We start from the raw sequence: 15336 nt of genomic DNA on the forward strand, positions 1-15336 counted from the left end.
TCCTTATTTATCATAGAAGTCTGCTGCATTCCTATTTGATAAGAAAACAGCTATTCTGTGTTAAACTTCAGAACCCTGGCTATATCTTTTTCATACTACTTTAATTTTTAGTAAAAACCTCTCTCTTACAGTCACACACTGTGATGCTACTTACACAGATAGTACTAGCACATACATTGCTAAGGCTTTTTCATTTGGTATTCACAACAGTGATTCAATTTAGCTAGCTAGATTTTCTTCCTTTACAAATGACCAGTGCCACACAGAATCTAACAGCTGTCCTGTATCTGCTTTCCCTAGCATGGCTTTGAAACAGAAAAATGAAATAAGCTAAATCCAAATAATAATAAAAGTTCCCTTCCAAACATGCCCAGGCTGTGATGTTGTATTTGAATCTGCAAGGACAGACTTCCTGCCCTCGTGCAAGGCCTCAGTGACTTCAGTGGAGCTCCACTGCACAGATTCAATTGTAAGATTAGGGCCTGAATAGCCTTCACACCCCAAAAACAGTTGCCTTATCTAATCATGGTTCTTATATGGCACCCATTGCTATAGTACCCGAGATTTAAAACAATGGATGCCATGAATGGAAATTAAAACAGGTACAATAATCTCTCCTCACTGGCATTTAAAAATTGCTTCCATTTATGCTTTGAAATATGCTTTCCACCAAATCTCCCTGTTCTGACAATCACTGTGCATTGTGCAGTAGATTGGTCACAGATTTCTTTGTTCTACACCTAGATAAAATTGGAAGTGACACGTTACTTCCATCTCAGGCCAGACATCAAGCAACGGCAGGTCCCCACTTATAGTTTATTTAAAACCATAGCCGGCTCTTTAGGGATCAAAGGGAATGGGGTGAGGGAGGGGGGATGCTACTTAGGGGAAGACTGGGAACAAAATTGCCCAATTTAGTTGTACTCCTGTTTGACTGCTTAATGTTGGGTTCTTAAATTGCTGAAATGTAACATGGCATGGAAATTAAGGAAAACATAAGACACTGAATGGTGGCCTATGCAGCCATTTTACCTTAGGAAAAAATAGTATTGGAGTGTTCTACAGCAATGATCCAAAACACAACGGACAGATTTTCAGCTAGTGTAAATCAGTATCATTCCACTGAAGTCCATGACACGTTAGTGCTTGCGGCTCCTTTGAAAATCCCAGGCTAAGTGCTAGGCAATCGGTGGATGAAAACCATTGTGGAAGTACAAAGTATGCAGTCAGCATCAGAGCTTTGGTATGTTTGGAAAGGGAAGATCATTTTTATCATTATTTGGCTTTTGTTTCAAAGCCACACTAGGTAAAACAGAAATGGGACTGCATGTATAGACTGGAAAATAAACACCGAACCCTCTTGTAACTCGCTAAGGGAAGCTCTTTTGAAAAGTTGGCCCTATGCGTTTCTTCTGATTGGTGAACCTGTATTAAAATGGGTTGGAAATGGTTTCTTTCTTACAGTGGACCCCCCAAGCTGCCAATGTCACATGTGGATTTACTCCCCCTTATTCACCTATCTAGCTGGCCAACACTTCATACAAAAATTATTTTCAAGAACAGCTAAGAATCCATTTGTGCTGAAAAGTGCTTCTTATCTTGGAAACTTTCAAAGTACTGGGCTAAGCAAAATTTGATAAAGGGGCCTAATCAGAGTTGTGAACATACATAGCAATAACAGACTGGATGGTGACAATGATTAAAGAAACTGAGACTTACTACGCTTAAGCAGGAATTTGAGTGGTTTTATTTTTCGTATAATTGTTTCAGCAGGTTGTTCAGTATAAAACCGCAGAACAAACAATATTACAAGCTACTGATGTCATGCTTATAAATTCAGTTTTAGTCTTCTCTCTGTCTCTCACACACACAAAATCAGACTACAGTGTACTATGTACACAATACTGTCATATCAAATGGATTTACATGTAAGCATTTGTGTAGTCCATTTTTAATACTGTTTTTTGTTTTGCTGCTCCTGAACCTTATTTTGTCTACTAGTCAGGACCTTCTCTCTCCTGTTTAGATTGTTCTCCTGTGCTGTTATTCAAAACCCACCTCTCCCCCACTCCTCTTTTCTCTGGCCTTTAAGAACTTTTTCTCCTCTTTCATCATCCTTCCTTACCATCTTGTTAAATATTTTGGTTCATTCAAATGAGACATAAAACCAAGGTCCCAATTGCTTGTCATTATTGAAAACCCTGTGGCAATTTCTCTAAGATTAACAGTTATCCCAATGCCTTGCCTCTTTCAGTTCCCATTGTAATTTCAACTGTATATAACCTTCTTTTCCCCACCTCTCCTAGGGTTGCCAACTTTCTGATTGCAGAAAACCAAACACCCTTGTCCCGCCCATCTCCCTGAGGCCTTGCCTCTACCCCAGCCCCGCTCACTTGCTCATTTTTATTGGACTGAGGCAGAGGGTTGAGGTGCGGATGGGGCTGAGAGCTCTGGCTGGGGGTCTGGGCTCTGGGGTGGAGCCGGGGATGAGGGATTTGCGGTGCAGGAGGGGGTTTGTAGTGTGCGAGGGGACTCAGGGTGGGGGTAAGGGGTTGTGGTATAGGAGGGGGTGAGGGCTCTGGCTGGGGGTGCAGGCTCTGGGGTGGGGCCAGGGATGAGGAGGTGGGGTGCAGGAGGGAGCTCTGGGCTGGGGGGTTGGGGCCAAGGGTTTGGAGTGTGGGAGGTGGCTCAGGGCTGTGGCACCAGGTTGAGGCGTGGGAGGCGTTTCGGGTGCGGGCTTAGGAGCCGGAAGAAGATACCGGCCGCTTCCAGGATCCATATGGAGCCGGGTGCTGCGGCCAATTGGACATTCAGCAACCTGGTCAGCTATGCTGACCAGAGTTGCTAGTGTTTCTTTTTGAGTGGACGTTCTGGTTGAAAACCGGACATCTGGTAACCCTACCCTCTGCTAACATTTTGGGTACTGCTGCTATGTGCTTTTGTCTTCCGCCCCTGAGATGCTTGCACACTTTCCTAATTCTGTGAGGTGATGTGTACCTTCAGTTCCCACTGACTTTAGCTAGAGTTGAGGGCACTCAGTATCGCACGCTGGAATCTAATACACCAATCGGCAGTAAAAAGACAAAGTCAACCTTTTATTTCCTTTCTTCTCCGTGCCCAGTTCCCTACTTTTCTCAACTCTCTGAGCAGGCCAACAGACCTTCAAACTGCAGGCTCTGACGTTTGACCTTCCCTACGCTCACCTATTACACCAAAAATTCATCACATTAATCTTTTCCTCCCAAAAGGCATAGCGTTACCAGGGCTGCTTTATAACCGTAGCACAAAGAGCATGGTGGATATTCCTTTTGACTCTCTCACTAACACCTTCACTTGACTTTTCTGCTAAGTCCCAGTCTCCATTTCCTGCAGTCCTGGGTGCTGTACTTTTAATTCCTGTTGGGGGATTTTTCTCCCTCATGCAGACATTTCCCTAACCAGCAGAATAAAATGAGGCTGGCGGCCATGCAGTAAGGGTGTAAGATATAAGAGAGGGCTGTTAAAACTGCATGTGCATTTCCCTCCAAAAGCAAGTACAGAAAACATAACAACACTCAGCGGTGGCTCCAGGCACCAGCGCTCCAAGCACGTGTCTGGGCCAGAAAGCTGCGGGGGGCAGCCTGCCAGTCCCTGCAAGGGCGGCAGTCAGGCAGCCTTTGGCGGCTTGCCTACAGGAGGTCCGCCGGTCCTGCAGATTCGGTGGCAATTCGGCGGCAGGTACACTGAAGCTGTGGAATCAGTGGACTTCTCGCAGGCAAGCCGCTGAATCTGGGGCCCGGGGACCTCCTGCAGGCAAGTCGCCGAAGGTAGCCTGCCTGCCATGCTTGGAGGGGCAAATAAGGCTAGAGCCACCCACGACAACACTGAAGGGTGAAGGAAAAACATGAAAGGTATAATAAGGTACCACGTCAATAGCTGTATCTTTCAAAGATGATTTGAAATGTTTTAGCCCCCTTGCCAATGATAAGGACATCACAGAGACGTATTTTGTCCTCTATAGCAGTGTCCTTTAAAGGCCCTTGTCTAGTTAAGTTACTCCAAAATAGGTCACTGAATTTTAAAAAAAGCAAAACAAACCCAGCTAGAAGTAATACACAGAAAGGTTATACCAGTAAAATGGATCATTTTGGAGAGGAAAGATGTCCTTGTGATTAAGACACTGGACAACAACTTAGGAGATCTGAGTTCAGTTCCCACTCTGGTACAGACTTCCTTTGTAACCTTGGGTCGCTCTGTTCCTCATCTGTAAAATGCATTCTTTCATTTTCCCTCCCGTAGTATTATCTGAGGGATGAGCTCCTTGGGTGTAGGAACCGTCTCGTACCATATGTAAGCTCAGCACCTAGCACAATGGTGCCCCTATCTTGGTTGCAGGCCCCAGACACTGTTATAATCATCACTTTTTAGATTACTATTTTGAGGCTGAACCTGCGTCAGCAGTTCAGGAGTTGGCAACTCTAATGTATGTATTCGATTACATCTATAATTTGCTTTTTAACCTCAAAACCATGACCTCTGCATTGGTTATGCTGTTCTGGAGAACCCTCTTGTCGGTATGACACTACAGTTCATTTGTCACAGCAGGCCATATTATGACACAGACTGCACCATGACTGCCACTTTTTCTACCACAGAAATCCCACATAATGCTGCTTCATTGAGATATTTGAATGTCATTGTATCAACTATGATGTTGCAGCTGCACAGCATAATGTAATGTCCATATGTATTGACATGTCTTTATATGAAAATGGAGGGTCACCGTATTGTGAGGCCTGAAATAAACGTGGGGACTGTTTAACTGTCTTGCAGAGGAGGCCTCCAGGTTGCTGAACATACCTTTAAAGATTAGACTGACCCATGATTTTGGAGGTGGGTGGTGACTAATGACTGCATAATTCTTTATTATTGTGGTCAACTTGCTACTGCAGTAATGATACCTATTGAGGCATGGACTGACTTTATACTTGCACTGTTTTTTTTCCCCTTAATAGTGTTAGCCCTGTCTTAGAGCTATGTAAATAGCTGACATTTCAGTTCACTGGCCAAACCAAACCAGGAAAAAAAATGGTTTCAGATCAAACGAAATGTTTTGTTTGACCCAAAATAAAACATTTAATTTAATCTGAATTTTTTAACCATTTCTTAAAATATAAAATAGAAGTAAAATTCAAAACAAAACACCATTTTAAACTGAAAAATCAAAATGTTTCATGTCAAAAATGTCAAAATGATGTTTCAGTTATATTTTGTGAATTGTTTGGTTTGGTGGTATTCCGACCACAACAATTCAGCTAACTTGTAAAATGTTTCAGTCAACCTGAAACTGCATCTTTTTTGGTGAAAACAAAATTTCGGCCAAAAAATTTCATCCAGTTCTACCCTGGTATTATTGGAGATCTACTCCATTTGTTTAGAGTTCACCTTTGCATCCACTATTGGTAAATAATTGCTGTGATAAACCCTATAACATAAAACCCACTCCCCAACCCTTAAATGCGTCTCATCGCATCCCTCCCTCCTTTAGCAAACATCTTTAGAACTATTTCTCCTCAAACGGTGGTTTCTAGAACTGTTTGCCCAGATTTATTGGTCCAGATCTTCAGCTGACGTAAATCGACATAGCTCCACTGAAGCCACTGTTCCATTGAGAAACTGCTTCTGGGTTTCAGACTTTAATGCAAGATCACTCTACCCTCCCCAAGCTACTGTTTATATCTGAACCATAATCTTCCACTCCAGGCTCCCTCTCCACTTTTAAAAACTGGATCCTCTGATTTGTTATTGGATTTCAAAGGATAATAATTGATCAGATCTTTATTGTGTTGTATTTGGTTTTGTTCTGTACAGACACTGAATGCTTTGACAGGGGTGCTACATATAATAATTAATAGTAAAAATTTCTCTAAGAAAACTGTGACAGAAAACAAGCAATTGTAATCGTTTTCATCCCTTGTTCAATCTTTACCTAGCAGCCACAAGGTGGCAGTGGATCAGGCTCCGAATGCCATAAAGCACTGCATTAGTGAGATGACAAGTGAGTGACCTATCAACAAAGCATATGCATGTGAGCAGTAACAACAGAACTATTTACACTAACATAAGCCATCCCCCTGCCACAACTCACTGCTTTTACCTCACCCTTTCATCTTCAATGCCTTTTCGTAATCCACAACAGCACTGACAGATCCATTTCATGCTATGATATTTTGATCAAAATGGCTGGTTATATTAGCAACTGGCACCTCCTCCCCTTCCAAATAATAGGAAAAGAGCTTCTGGGGGAAGTCAATGGTCTGTTTTAATTAGTCCAGTTACTTCTTCCGATGTGGCAGAGCTGTGGTCCACAGGACATGATATTTAACGTGTCACTCTGTGGGGTTACATTAAAATGTGCGTCCACACAGTTGGGAACATGAACTCAAGAAAATAAAATCCTCCCCCTATATTCAGTTCCTTTAAGAGTTAACTGCTTTCCTGGCCAGGAGGGCAAATCCTACTAGTACATATATATAATAGCATTAATTGGTAACACTACAAAGGACTCACTTCTGTATGAGTCCAGGACTCATTTATTTTTGTATATGTTATTGATGGCCCATTCAGCCATGGGCTTGACATCAGACTGCACATGCTCCGAGATTGCTCTAAAGCACATTTTTATTTCAAAATGAATTGCCCAGTTCTAAATTACCAGTGAGACTTTCAAAGAGTAAAAACGTTGGCGGCTATGGTTAATGGCCAGAGGCCATCTATGGTAAGTATAAAACACAGACAGGGTGTTGATTGTAAGAGTAATTTACTGTGCACTGAAAAACTATATCACAATTTCCTCTTGACTAGTTGTGGATGCAATCAAGAAAGAAAGGAAGTGGAGCATTTCCATGAGGCCCTCTTTTCTTCTAATTTGCGAGACATTAGTTTCCTTCCTCTTATCAGCATTTGACATTTGGAATACATATACCATTGAGAAATTGCTTCTGCGTTTCAGATTTAAAACAAGGTCAATGGTGTTCAGAAGTAATTCTAGCTTTTTTTAAGGTGAAAGCATGTGGCATATCTGATTTAGAAGGAATCCAGCAAACAATCATGAAGGAAAGTCATCAACTAAAAATCTAATCTGCATATTATTCATAAACTAAGCAAGGTCCTCTACTTGTCACTCCATAAAGAAAAGCAAAGAGAAGACAAGTTTTCTCCAAAATGTACACTCCGTAGGCCAGATCTTCAGCTTGTGTCATTGAGACAAGGAAGACAAGGCAACTGTGGAGTAGCTAAATGAATTCTCTGCAATGGTCTTCACTGCAGAGGATATAAAGAGATTCCCACACCTGAGCCATTCTTTTTAGGTGACAAATCTGAGGAACTGTCCCAGGTGGAGGTGTCAGTAGAGGAGGCTTTAGAACAAACTGATAATTTGAACAGTACTAAGCCCCAAGACCAGATGGTATTCATGGTATGGAGTTCTGAAGGGACTCAAATATGAAATTGCAAAACTACTAACTGTGGTATGTAACCTATTGCTTAAATCAGCAACCATACCAGATAACTGGTGGCTAGCTAATATGATGCTGATTTTTTTTAAAGGCTCCAGGGGCAATTCAAGCAATTATAGGCTGGTAAGCCTAACCTCAGTAAATTGGCAAATTGGTTGAAACTATAGTAAAAAAAACAAACAAACCTGAATTACCCAACACATGTTTTGGGCCCTGCAGAGGCATCTGTAGAGTTGTCATTACATCAGGTTTGATACGAAGTTGTGGCTCTATAGAACCACAGTTATACCAACTCTATTGTACAGAAGTGAAATGTGGGTTCTGAAGAAGACTAAAGAATACTTCATTGACTTTTTATTCTCATCTTTGTCGGACAAGATCAGAAATGAGGATATTCAAAGTCAAACCTAGTATCCATCCCCATCAGCACTGGTTTGGTTTCAGCAACTTTCTCAGTATGGTCTTATTATTAGAATGGAAGACCAACAACTTCGGAAGCATGTGTACCAACGAATGCCAGTAGATGGCTGATGATCATGTGGACGTCAAGAGCTTCGGTAGCATAAAATTGCCAAAGATGGACATCAACTGAATATACAACCAGACCATCTTAAACACCTTGCCAGAAATTGATCCATGTGGCACTCAATTTGCAAGGAAGACAAGTCCCTTTGGAATTTGTCAGGATGATCTCAGATTGGATGGGTTCACATAAAGTAGGAAACATCTCCAGCCTTTTTGTCTGTTTTTAAAACTGAACCAATATCATTTGAGGTCTTGATATTGGATACCTTTGCATTTCACAGTTCTGACCAGAACCCAACATGACAAAATACCATGAAACTGACGGTTGTCACAAATTTGCTACCCAGAATCTGAAGTACCAGAAATTTCATGAGAATGGGCTTTCTTGGGAATTTCCATTTCAGTTATGTAGAATCAAGAGGCTCATGTACTGTAGCTGGGCTACACTTTACATAAGAATCCAAACCAAGGCCCAGGTACAACAGTTTTCCCCATTACTACTAGTGAAGAGGTCAGACCAGCTGATCATGATGGGCCCTGGTAGCCTTAAAATCTATGAATGAATCTAGTAAATGCATTACTCTTAACTTCCTCTTGTGAACTGGAGTGATTGTTTTTAAATTTGAATCAAAACTTGATTTCAGTGCCCTAAGCCTTAGTGTGTATGTTTCTCGGAGAACGAAAACATTTCAGATCTGAAGCTTGAGCAATGGTTACCACTACTTACATACTGCAATCCCAGACACAGTGCAGACCCCAGGATCGCTGAACAGCTGCAACTGTGTGACCACTAACTGCTTGCCATGAAGATCACAAAGGGTCAAGATTGTGACCCATGCTGCATGTTCACTTACTTCCCTACACCACCATGATTAGCTACACAGTAGTGAAGCAGCCTGCACAGATGCCATTACATCCTCTGCATCCTGTGCACATGGCCAGGAATAGGCAGAGCCTTTGGCTTACTGAATCACACTCTGCTTGCTAATCTACTCGGGATGCTGCCCCCTACACACAGTCCAATTGAACCCCAAAGATCTCAGTATTTCTTACTGAATTGCCACAAACAAAATAAAAACCAAGTATCTTGGCAGGAGGTTAAACACTAGATGACCATTGTGGTCCCTTCTAACCCTACGATTCTAGCAAAGAAACAAAAACAAACGAACAAAAAACAACAACAACAAGAAGAACCAACAACCTTACAGCTCAAACAGCATCTTGATACTGAACACCTTAAATTGGGGAATAGGAAAATCCCAACCCAAATCTTGCCACTAAGTCCTATCTCAATAAAGGGCCCAAAGCTGAGCACTCTCACTTTGGGGTGAAATGGCATTCTAACTTCAGACCTAAACCCAGAACCAAATTTTGCAGCCCATCTGCTTAGGGAGGTAATTATTCGGCCCCTCATTTATGAAGGAGAGTACTGAAATCAGTGACAGGGACTGTTAATCAGTTGCTGGCCTGCTTTAAATACTGGTTTAACCATCAACAATGCTGCTGTTCAATATTTAAACAAAATGTTTAGTGCTTACTGGATAAGGTTCATTTGTTAATTGCTTAAACAGAACAGAAACAGGTACAGCTTTGCAGTTCGGGCTCCCGCACACCACAGAACCAGCATCACAAATGCTGCCCACTTATCAGCAAGTTGCAGGATATTATTCAGGTGGATCAGATACGTCAATTCTAATAATAAAATGATTTCATTTTAATAGCCTTTCATTTGCAATTGACTGCCAGCAGCTCCAAGAGGTCTCGGATCTATGCTTTCAGTGCTATGGCTTGTAGAAGACAAAATACCCAACCTACACCAAGGTTTAGACAAGACAAAAGATCCTCTCGCATAACGACAGATCATTACCCAACATTTATGTGGAGTGGCCCCAGGCTTCTTTTAATTAAAAGTGTATTTGGAAAACCATTTTATTCTGTAATACATTACAGTCAACGGGACTTGCCACATACTTAGAGTGAAGAATGTGTTCCGGGCTTTGGTGGACCAGAGTCAGAGTGCTGTGCACCTTGCAGTATTGTGTCCCATGCTAATGACAAGGGCCTGATCCCAGACCCAGTGAAGTAAATGGAAAGGTTTTCAGTGAAATAATGAGTTGGATAAGCCCCTCAGAAAGAGAGTGGGGTTAAGATACACATGGGGTTAAAACTGTGCCTTCAGAATAAAGAAGAGTAGGGGCCAGAGGATCCTGTCTGGAGTTGCCCTTTGATTTGCACTCCTCATGGTAAGAGTTCTCTTGGGCCCCCTGAGCAATGTTTGAGTCAAGATTTGGCCTTTCGCACTCACTTCCCTAGACTGTAAATTCTTTGGTAGAGGGAATGTGCTGTCTTACAGGTTTGTGGGCCCTACAGTAATACAAATAAATAAGATAACAACAGGGGTTAACTTGTGCCATTAAGACACAACCATGCGTTGGGGGTAGTACAGAGTGGAACCATCCCGGGGGACTGCCAATGGGATTTTACACCTGGAAGGCTGAATTCCTTCTTGAGCCACCAATAGCAGGAAGAGCACACCTGCTGCTACGTCTCCACAGGTTGCTGTGTCCTCTGCGCTGCACATGCAGCTAGCTCCACTGGCCAATGCGTATGGAGTACCTCAGGGAGTACAAGGTCTGCAATTGTGCCCTGCTGCTGAACAGGGGTGTAAGTGATAGAAGGCTTCAATCTTGCACCCTGCTTCTCCTCCATGCACACCAATGGAGCAATAGGGTGCAATCTGGCCCTTTCTTCTTATTAACAATGTCCTGCCACTGGACCCAGTGGTATCATAACTGAGTCAATAGTGTCTCTACTGAACTAGTACAACACCAACTTCTTACCCCTATTGACAAACACTAACAACCAGAATAGCTTGGCAATAGCATAACAATGCTAATGCAACTAGCATACTTGTATTTTTGATGGACCACATAACAGCTAAGCCAAGAAAAGCAATGGAATTCAGAGCTTGGCGTTTACCCTTGATTAAGTATTGCAAGAGGTCTCACCAGAGCATGAAATGGTTAGTAACATATTTGCTTTATTACTTAGTCATAATGTCAAGGGGTCACGCTGGAGTAGTAGCTAACCAATAAATTCTGAATTTCCTTGCAGTGGCTGGTATGGGCCAGACAGAGGGATATTGTAATATTAGTTTTGCTTGCTAATTTCACAGGCCCAGATTCTGATACCCTTACTTACATTGGTTAGTACTGTACTCAGGATAGTCCCACCAATTTCACCACTGAGATGATTTCTGTGGGGCTACCTGAATAAGGGCTTGTCCATACACAGAGCTGCACTGATTTAACTGTGTGTGCATGTCTACTTCGGTTTGACAGTGTTTTCATTCAGTTTAGCTTAAACCAATTCCTAAGTAAATTAAGCTAAATCAAAATAAGATTTGCTTAATCAGAAATAAGCAATCATATCCAAAGAGTTTGCGTCAGTTTAATTAAATCAGTTTAAAATTGCATCTTTATTTTAACCAGTGCCAATTTCCCATGTAAGCATGGTCTCAAAATTGTTTTAGGCGAAACCAAAATAAGTCACTTTTAAACCAAATAAAAGTGTCCTCACATAGCTTTGTACTAGTTCTTAGTAAATTGTTTTAAAACGGATTTAAGTTAAACTGGTTTATCTTTCTTGTGAAGACAAGGCCTAAGGGTGGTAGAATCTGGCTCCTTCTTTTTTATATATATAGCGTATGAAATACACGATTGCTGTTTTCACTTCTAGAAACAGCAACTGAGCATATAAACTATTCTCACAAGATGAATCAGTTAACAACATCTGGAACAAAACTCATCGCTTACTTGAGGCAGAAAACCAAGTGATCACACTTCAGTAGCTTTATAAAACTAAGTCTTTATAAAACTAAGTCTGTAGAAACTTTTTTTTTTAATTATTAGGGGACTGATTTACCTGGCTCAGAAGCTCTGAAAATATCTGTAAAATGTTTATAAACAACTCTCCTCATGTATATTATGCCTGGAAGATTATTCTTCACAGGCTTTCATCTGTGTCAGCTAAGTATGGTTTTCATAAAACAGTCCTGAGGCATTTCTGTAGGGACTGCAGTGATATAGCTTGCAGTGCTTCTTCCACTGATTGGTGTCACTCTGTAGCAACAGTCACTGCTCAGTGTCATGCTAGGGGAGGAGCTAAAGTGTGGGGGAATTGTGTTGAATGTGTCAGAAGACACAGGTAGGACAATATAAGGATAGGGAATTAAGACAGTAACACTTTGATACTTGGCATGTCAATCGACACTCAGGGCTTTCACTTGCAGTAGTTTAAGGCTGTCAACCTCTGCCACTGTGTTAAGTGATATGTTATTGACCCTCCCTTTAATCCTTTTAGCACCTGCATACTAGTAACAGTCTTTCCATCCCTCTCTCTCACCCCCCCCACCACCGGTTTACATATCAGTGTAGTCTTTATCAGACAGTGGTAGATTTGACACTAATGAATTTTAACAACAAAACAAAACAAAATCCAACCCCACAGACCCCTCTAGTTGTGGAGAAACAAAGCTGAAAGAGCCAATTGCCAAGCATAACAAATCAAGCTCCTCTCTTCCCCCTTTTCTATCCCTCCCTCCAGCTCCCCTCCCTCCAAGCAGTAGATGGATCTCCCTTATTAAACTGATCATGCATCTGCTGCAAAAATGTGTGACTGAATCGGTGTTTTGCCTAGGGTCTTTTTAATTTTTGATTTCGTTTGACAACAAATAATCCTGTCCAGTCTGCACTTTTGCAATGATTAAGAAATAGAGCTGGTTCTCCACGGCAGCAGAAACTTAAATCAAAAAACCAATACAACCTGATTCCACAGATTATATCACTGCAGTGATTAGATGATACCAGTGTAGTCATAAACAAGGATAATAATTAAAGACTTGTCTGATGATTTACCAGGAGGGAGATAAAAAATAAAAGCATGAACTGTGTGCAAAATTACTAACATTCATCCATTAACAGATCACTCAGTATTAGTAGTCACATGCTGGGAATGGGCAAAAGAGAAGCAGAGAACCAACAAACTCATTCCATACCTGGTGGCCAGTGACAGACTAATTATGCTGCAAGTTTTCAGAGAGCTCTTTTGTATTCTTTAATCCTCCCTAGTAGCTGACAGCGAAGGGCTGTTAGTGTTTAATGAATGCACTGTTCAGACAAAACTCTGTGCTATGTGCAAACAAAAATCAAATCATAACATGAAATCCCAAAAGCACACTTGCCAGCATTCACAGAGCAAGGACAAAAGTTGAAAAGTTCTGGCACTTTAAATCAAGTTTGACAGGAACTACCTGTTGCTGAAACTTTACTGCATTCCTTGGCTCTTAAAATGGAAAACAGGAGCAACTTTACAGAGAAGCATTCTTTTATTTGGGAAACCAAACTTTTCTATACAGGAGACCGAGGGAAGACCCTTCCCTCACCAAAAAGCTACAGTAGGAAATCCTCTCTACAAATTAAAAACAAAAATACCTGCATTCTTCAGCACACAGCAGCCCAGAGCCATGGTTGAACACTCTGTTGTGTTTTTCAAGAAAGTATCCCAATGCCCAACAGGCTTCTTTGCTTTTATCCATAGTATTTACTGAGTCCCAGTGTTATGTGAAAGCTGACCTGCTTAAGTAAGGGGGGAGCAGAGGGTCAGGAAGAATAATCTTCTGGGAACACGGATGGAACAGAATTTGACTGAACATCTGTACATCCTCGAGACTCCCCTTCTAGACATGCAGATGGTTTAGCCCAAGTACTTGGTCCTTCTAATCTCTTCACGGTCCAGCAGAATGGCAAATCAGAGTAGTGAACAGTAATCCCACTGCTCTTATTCCATCACATGAGAGATTTAACACTTTCCTGCCCTTAAAGAATCTTGGGACTCTGCTCATTCGGTTAGTGCTGTGGTCTAACAGCAAAGAGATCTGAACACAATCCTTTAACAGTCAGGAGATATGGGAATGTATAAAAATGAACTGAGGCAGTAGAGTGACCAGAAGGAAAAATTAAAATGTTGCATCACTATATGAAGAAAATAGATGTTGATATAATCAGCCCCGGCTATACATTGTCACACACTGTATCCCATTCTATCCTGAGCACAGCTGTCTGAGAACTATCTGGTAATGGGGCGATTATAAAACATTTAGCAAATTCTGCTTCCAGTCACTGGAATTACGTTGGATTTACATTGATGTAACACTGAGCAGAACCTTACCCTACATTATGAATCAAATTTGTATTGCAATTTCCAGCTCTAAAAATTGCAATAAAAGAGAACAAATTTCAAATGCCCTCTCAATGCAATGCCTTCCACAATAGGTCTCTTGGGACAGTAATCAACTGAGCATTCTAAAACGCTGTACATTTTATCATCATCCATATCTGTGATGCTGTACTACGCTACAGCAAGGAAGAAGAGTGATTGTGTCAAGCTAAATTAACAGGTAAGACAATTGAGAGACACAATCCACTAGCCGAATAAGTGAACTATCCCATCACAAAATGGTACCAATTGTTTTATTATTATTATTGTGCTGTACAGACACATGGAAGCATTCCCACACAGCTTTACATTTTTGTTTGTGTGCTGGCTTGTTCTCCTCTTTTAAAATTATGTTGTAATAAAAGAATCATAACTGTTTTTTAGGATTCAACTCTCATTATCTTTGATGCCAATAACTGGATTATGATGGGCATAATCCTAAAAAGAAAAAAGGGCGGGGAAAGGGATTTAAGAAGAGATTTTAAAATGTATAATAATAATATGACAAGTATTTTCCTTCCTCTCCTTCTTGGAGAATTAGAAAGTAACTGCTTAATGCTTGAGTTCCTATTGCTAGGCTACCCACCTCAGTGATTATAAGCAAAAGCTGAAAGGTGCAACTTGAGTTCAGATGAGGAACTGAAGCATAGCAGAGGCTCTTTGATGCATTAAGACAGCCCAAGTCAACAGAAGGTCTGGCTGTAATAGAAGCAACAGCCTTGGAGAACATGACCTAGATAGAAACTTCAGCCTTCCAAACATCAATAAGTGGAATCAGCGGCTTATACAGCCATGGACATTTCCTAAAATACTTATAATTGCAATACTCACAGACTGTTCTCCCCCTCCCTTCATGTGTAAGCCCTGGCAATGCTTTGGGGTGGGGGGGAAATGAAAGAGGAAAAGAGACAGAGAGAGAGGCAGACTGTACCTTTTTATGAGGCTTTATTAAGGCCTGAATTAAAAATGATCATTTTGTTTTAAAGAAAACAGACTCATATCATCTTTCCTGATCCTTAGTCAACAATGTTTCCTTCCA

General features: G+C 41.3%; 1 protein-coding gene across 2 annotated transcripts in view; it reads right to left on the reverse strand.

Moving 5' to 3' along the window:
- NHS (NHS actin remodeling regulator) overlaps positions 1–15336 on the reverse strand; it is a 368109-nt gene that overhangs the window by 102001 nt on the left and 250772 nt on the right. The window contains exon 1 of one of the 2 annotated variants that reach the window (XM_050963367.1): positions 13514–13599. The exons of the other annotated variant lie outside the window; for it this stretch is intronic. Coding sequence (XP_050819324.1) covers positions 13514–13547 — 34 coding nt within the window. The 5' untranslated portion in view covers positions 13548–13599. Of the gene's footprint in view, positions 1–13513; positions 13600–15336 lie in introns of those variants that run through there. 2 annotated transcript variants of the gene reach the window in all.

Source organism: Gopherus flavomarginatus, chromosome 1 (genome assembly GCF_025201925.1).
Source record: "Gopherus flavomarginatus isolate rGopFla2 chromosome 1, rGopFla2.mat.asm, whole genome shotgun sequence".
Taxonomy (NCBI): Eukaryota; Metazoa; Chordata; order Testudines; family Testudinidae; genus Gopherus; species Gopherus flavomarginatus.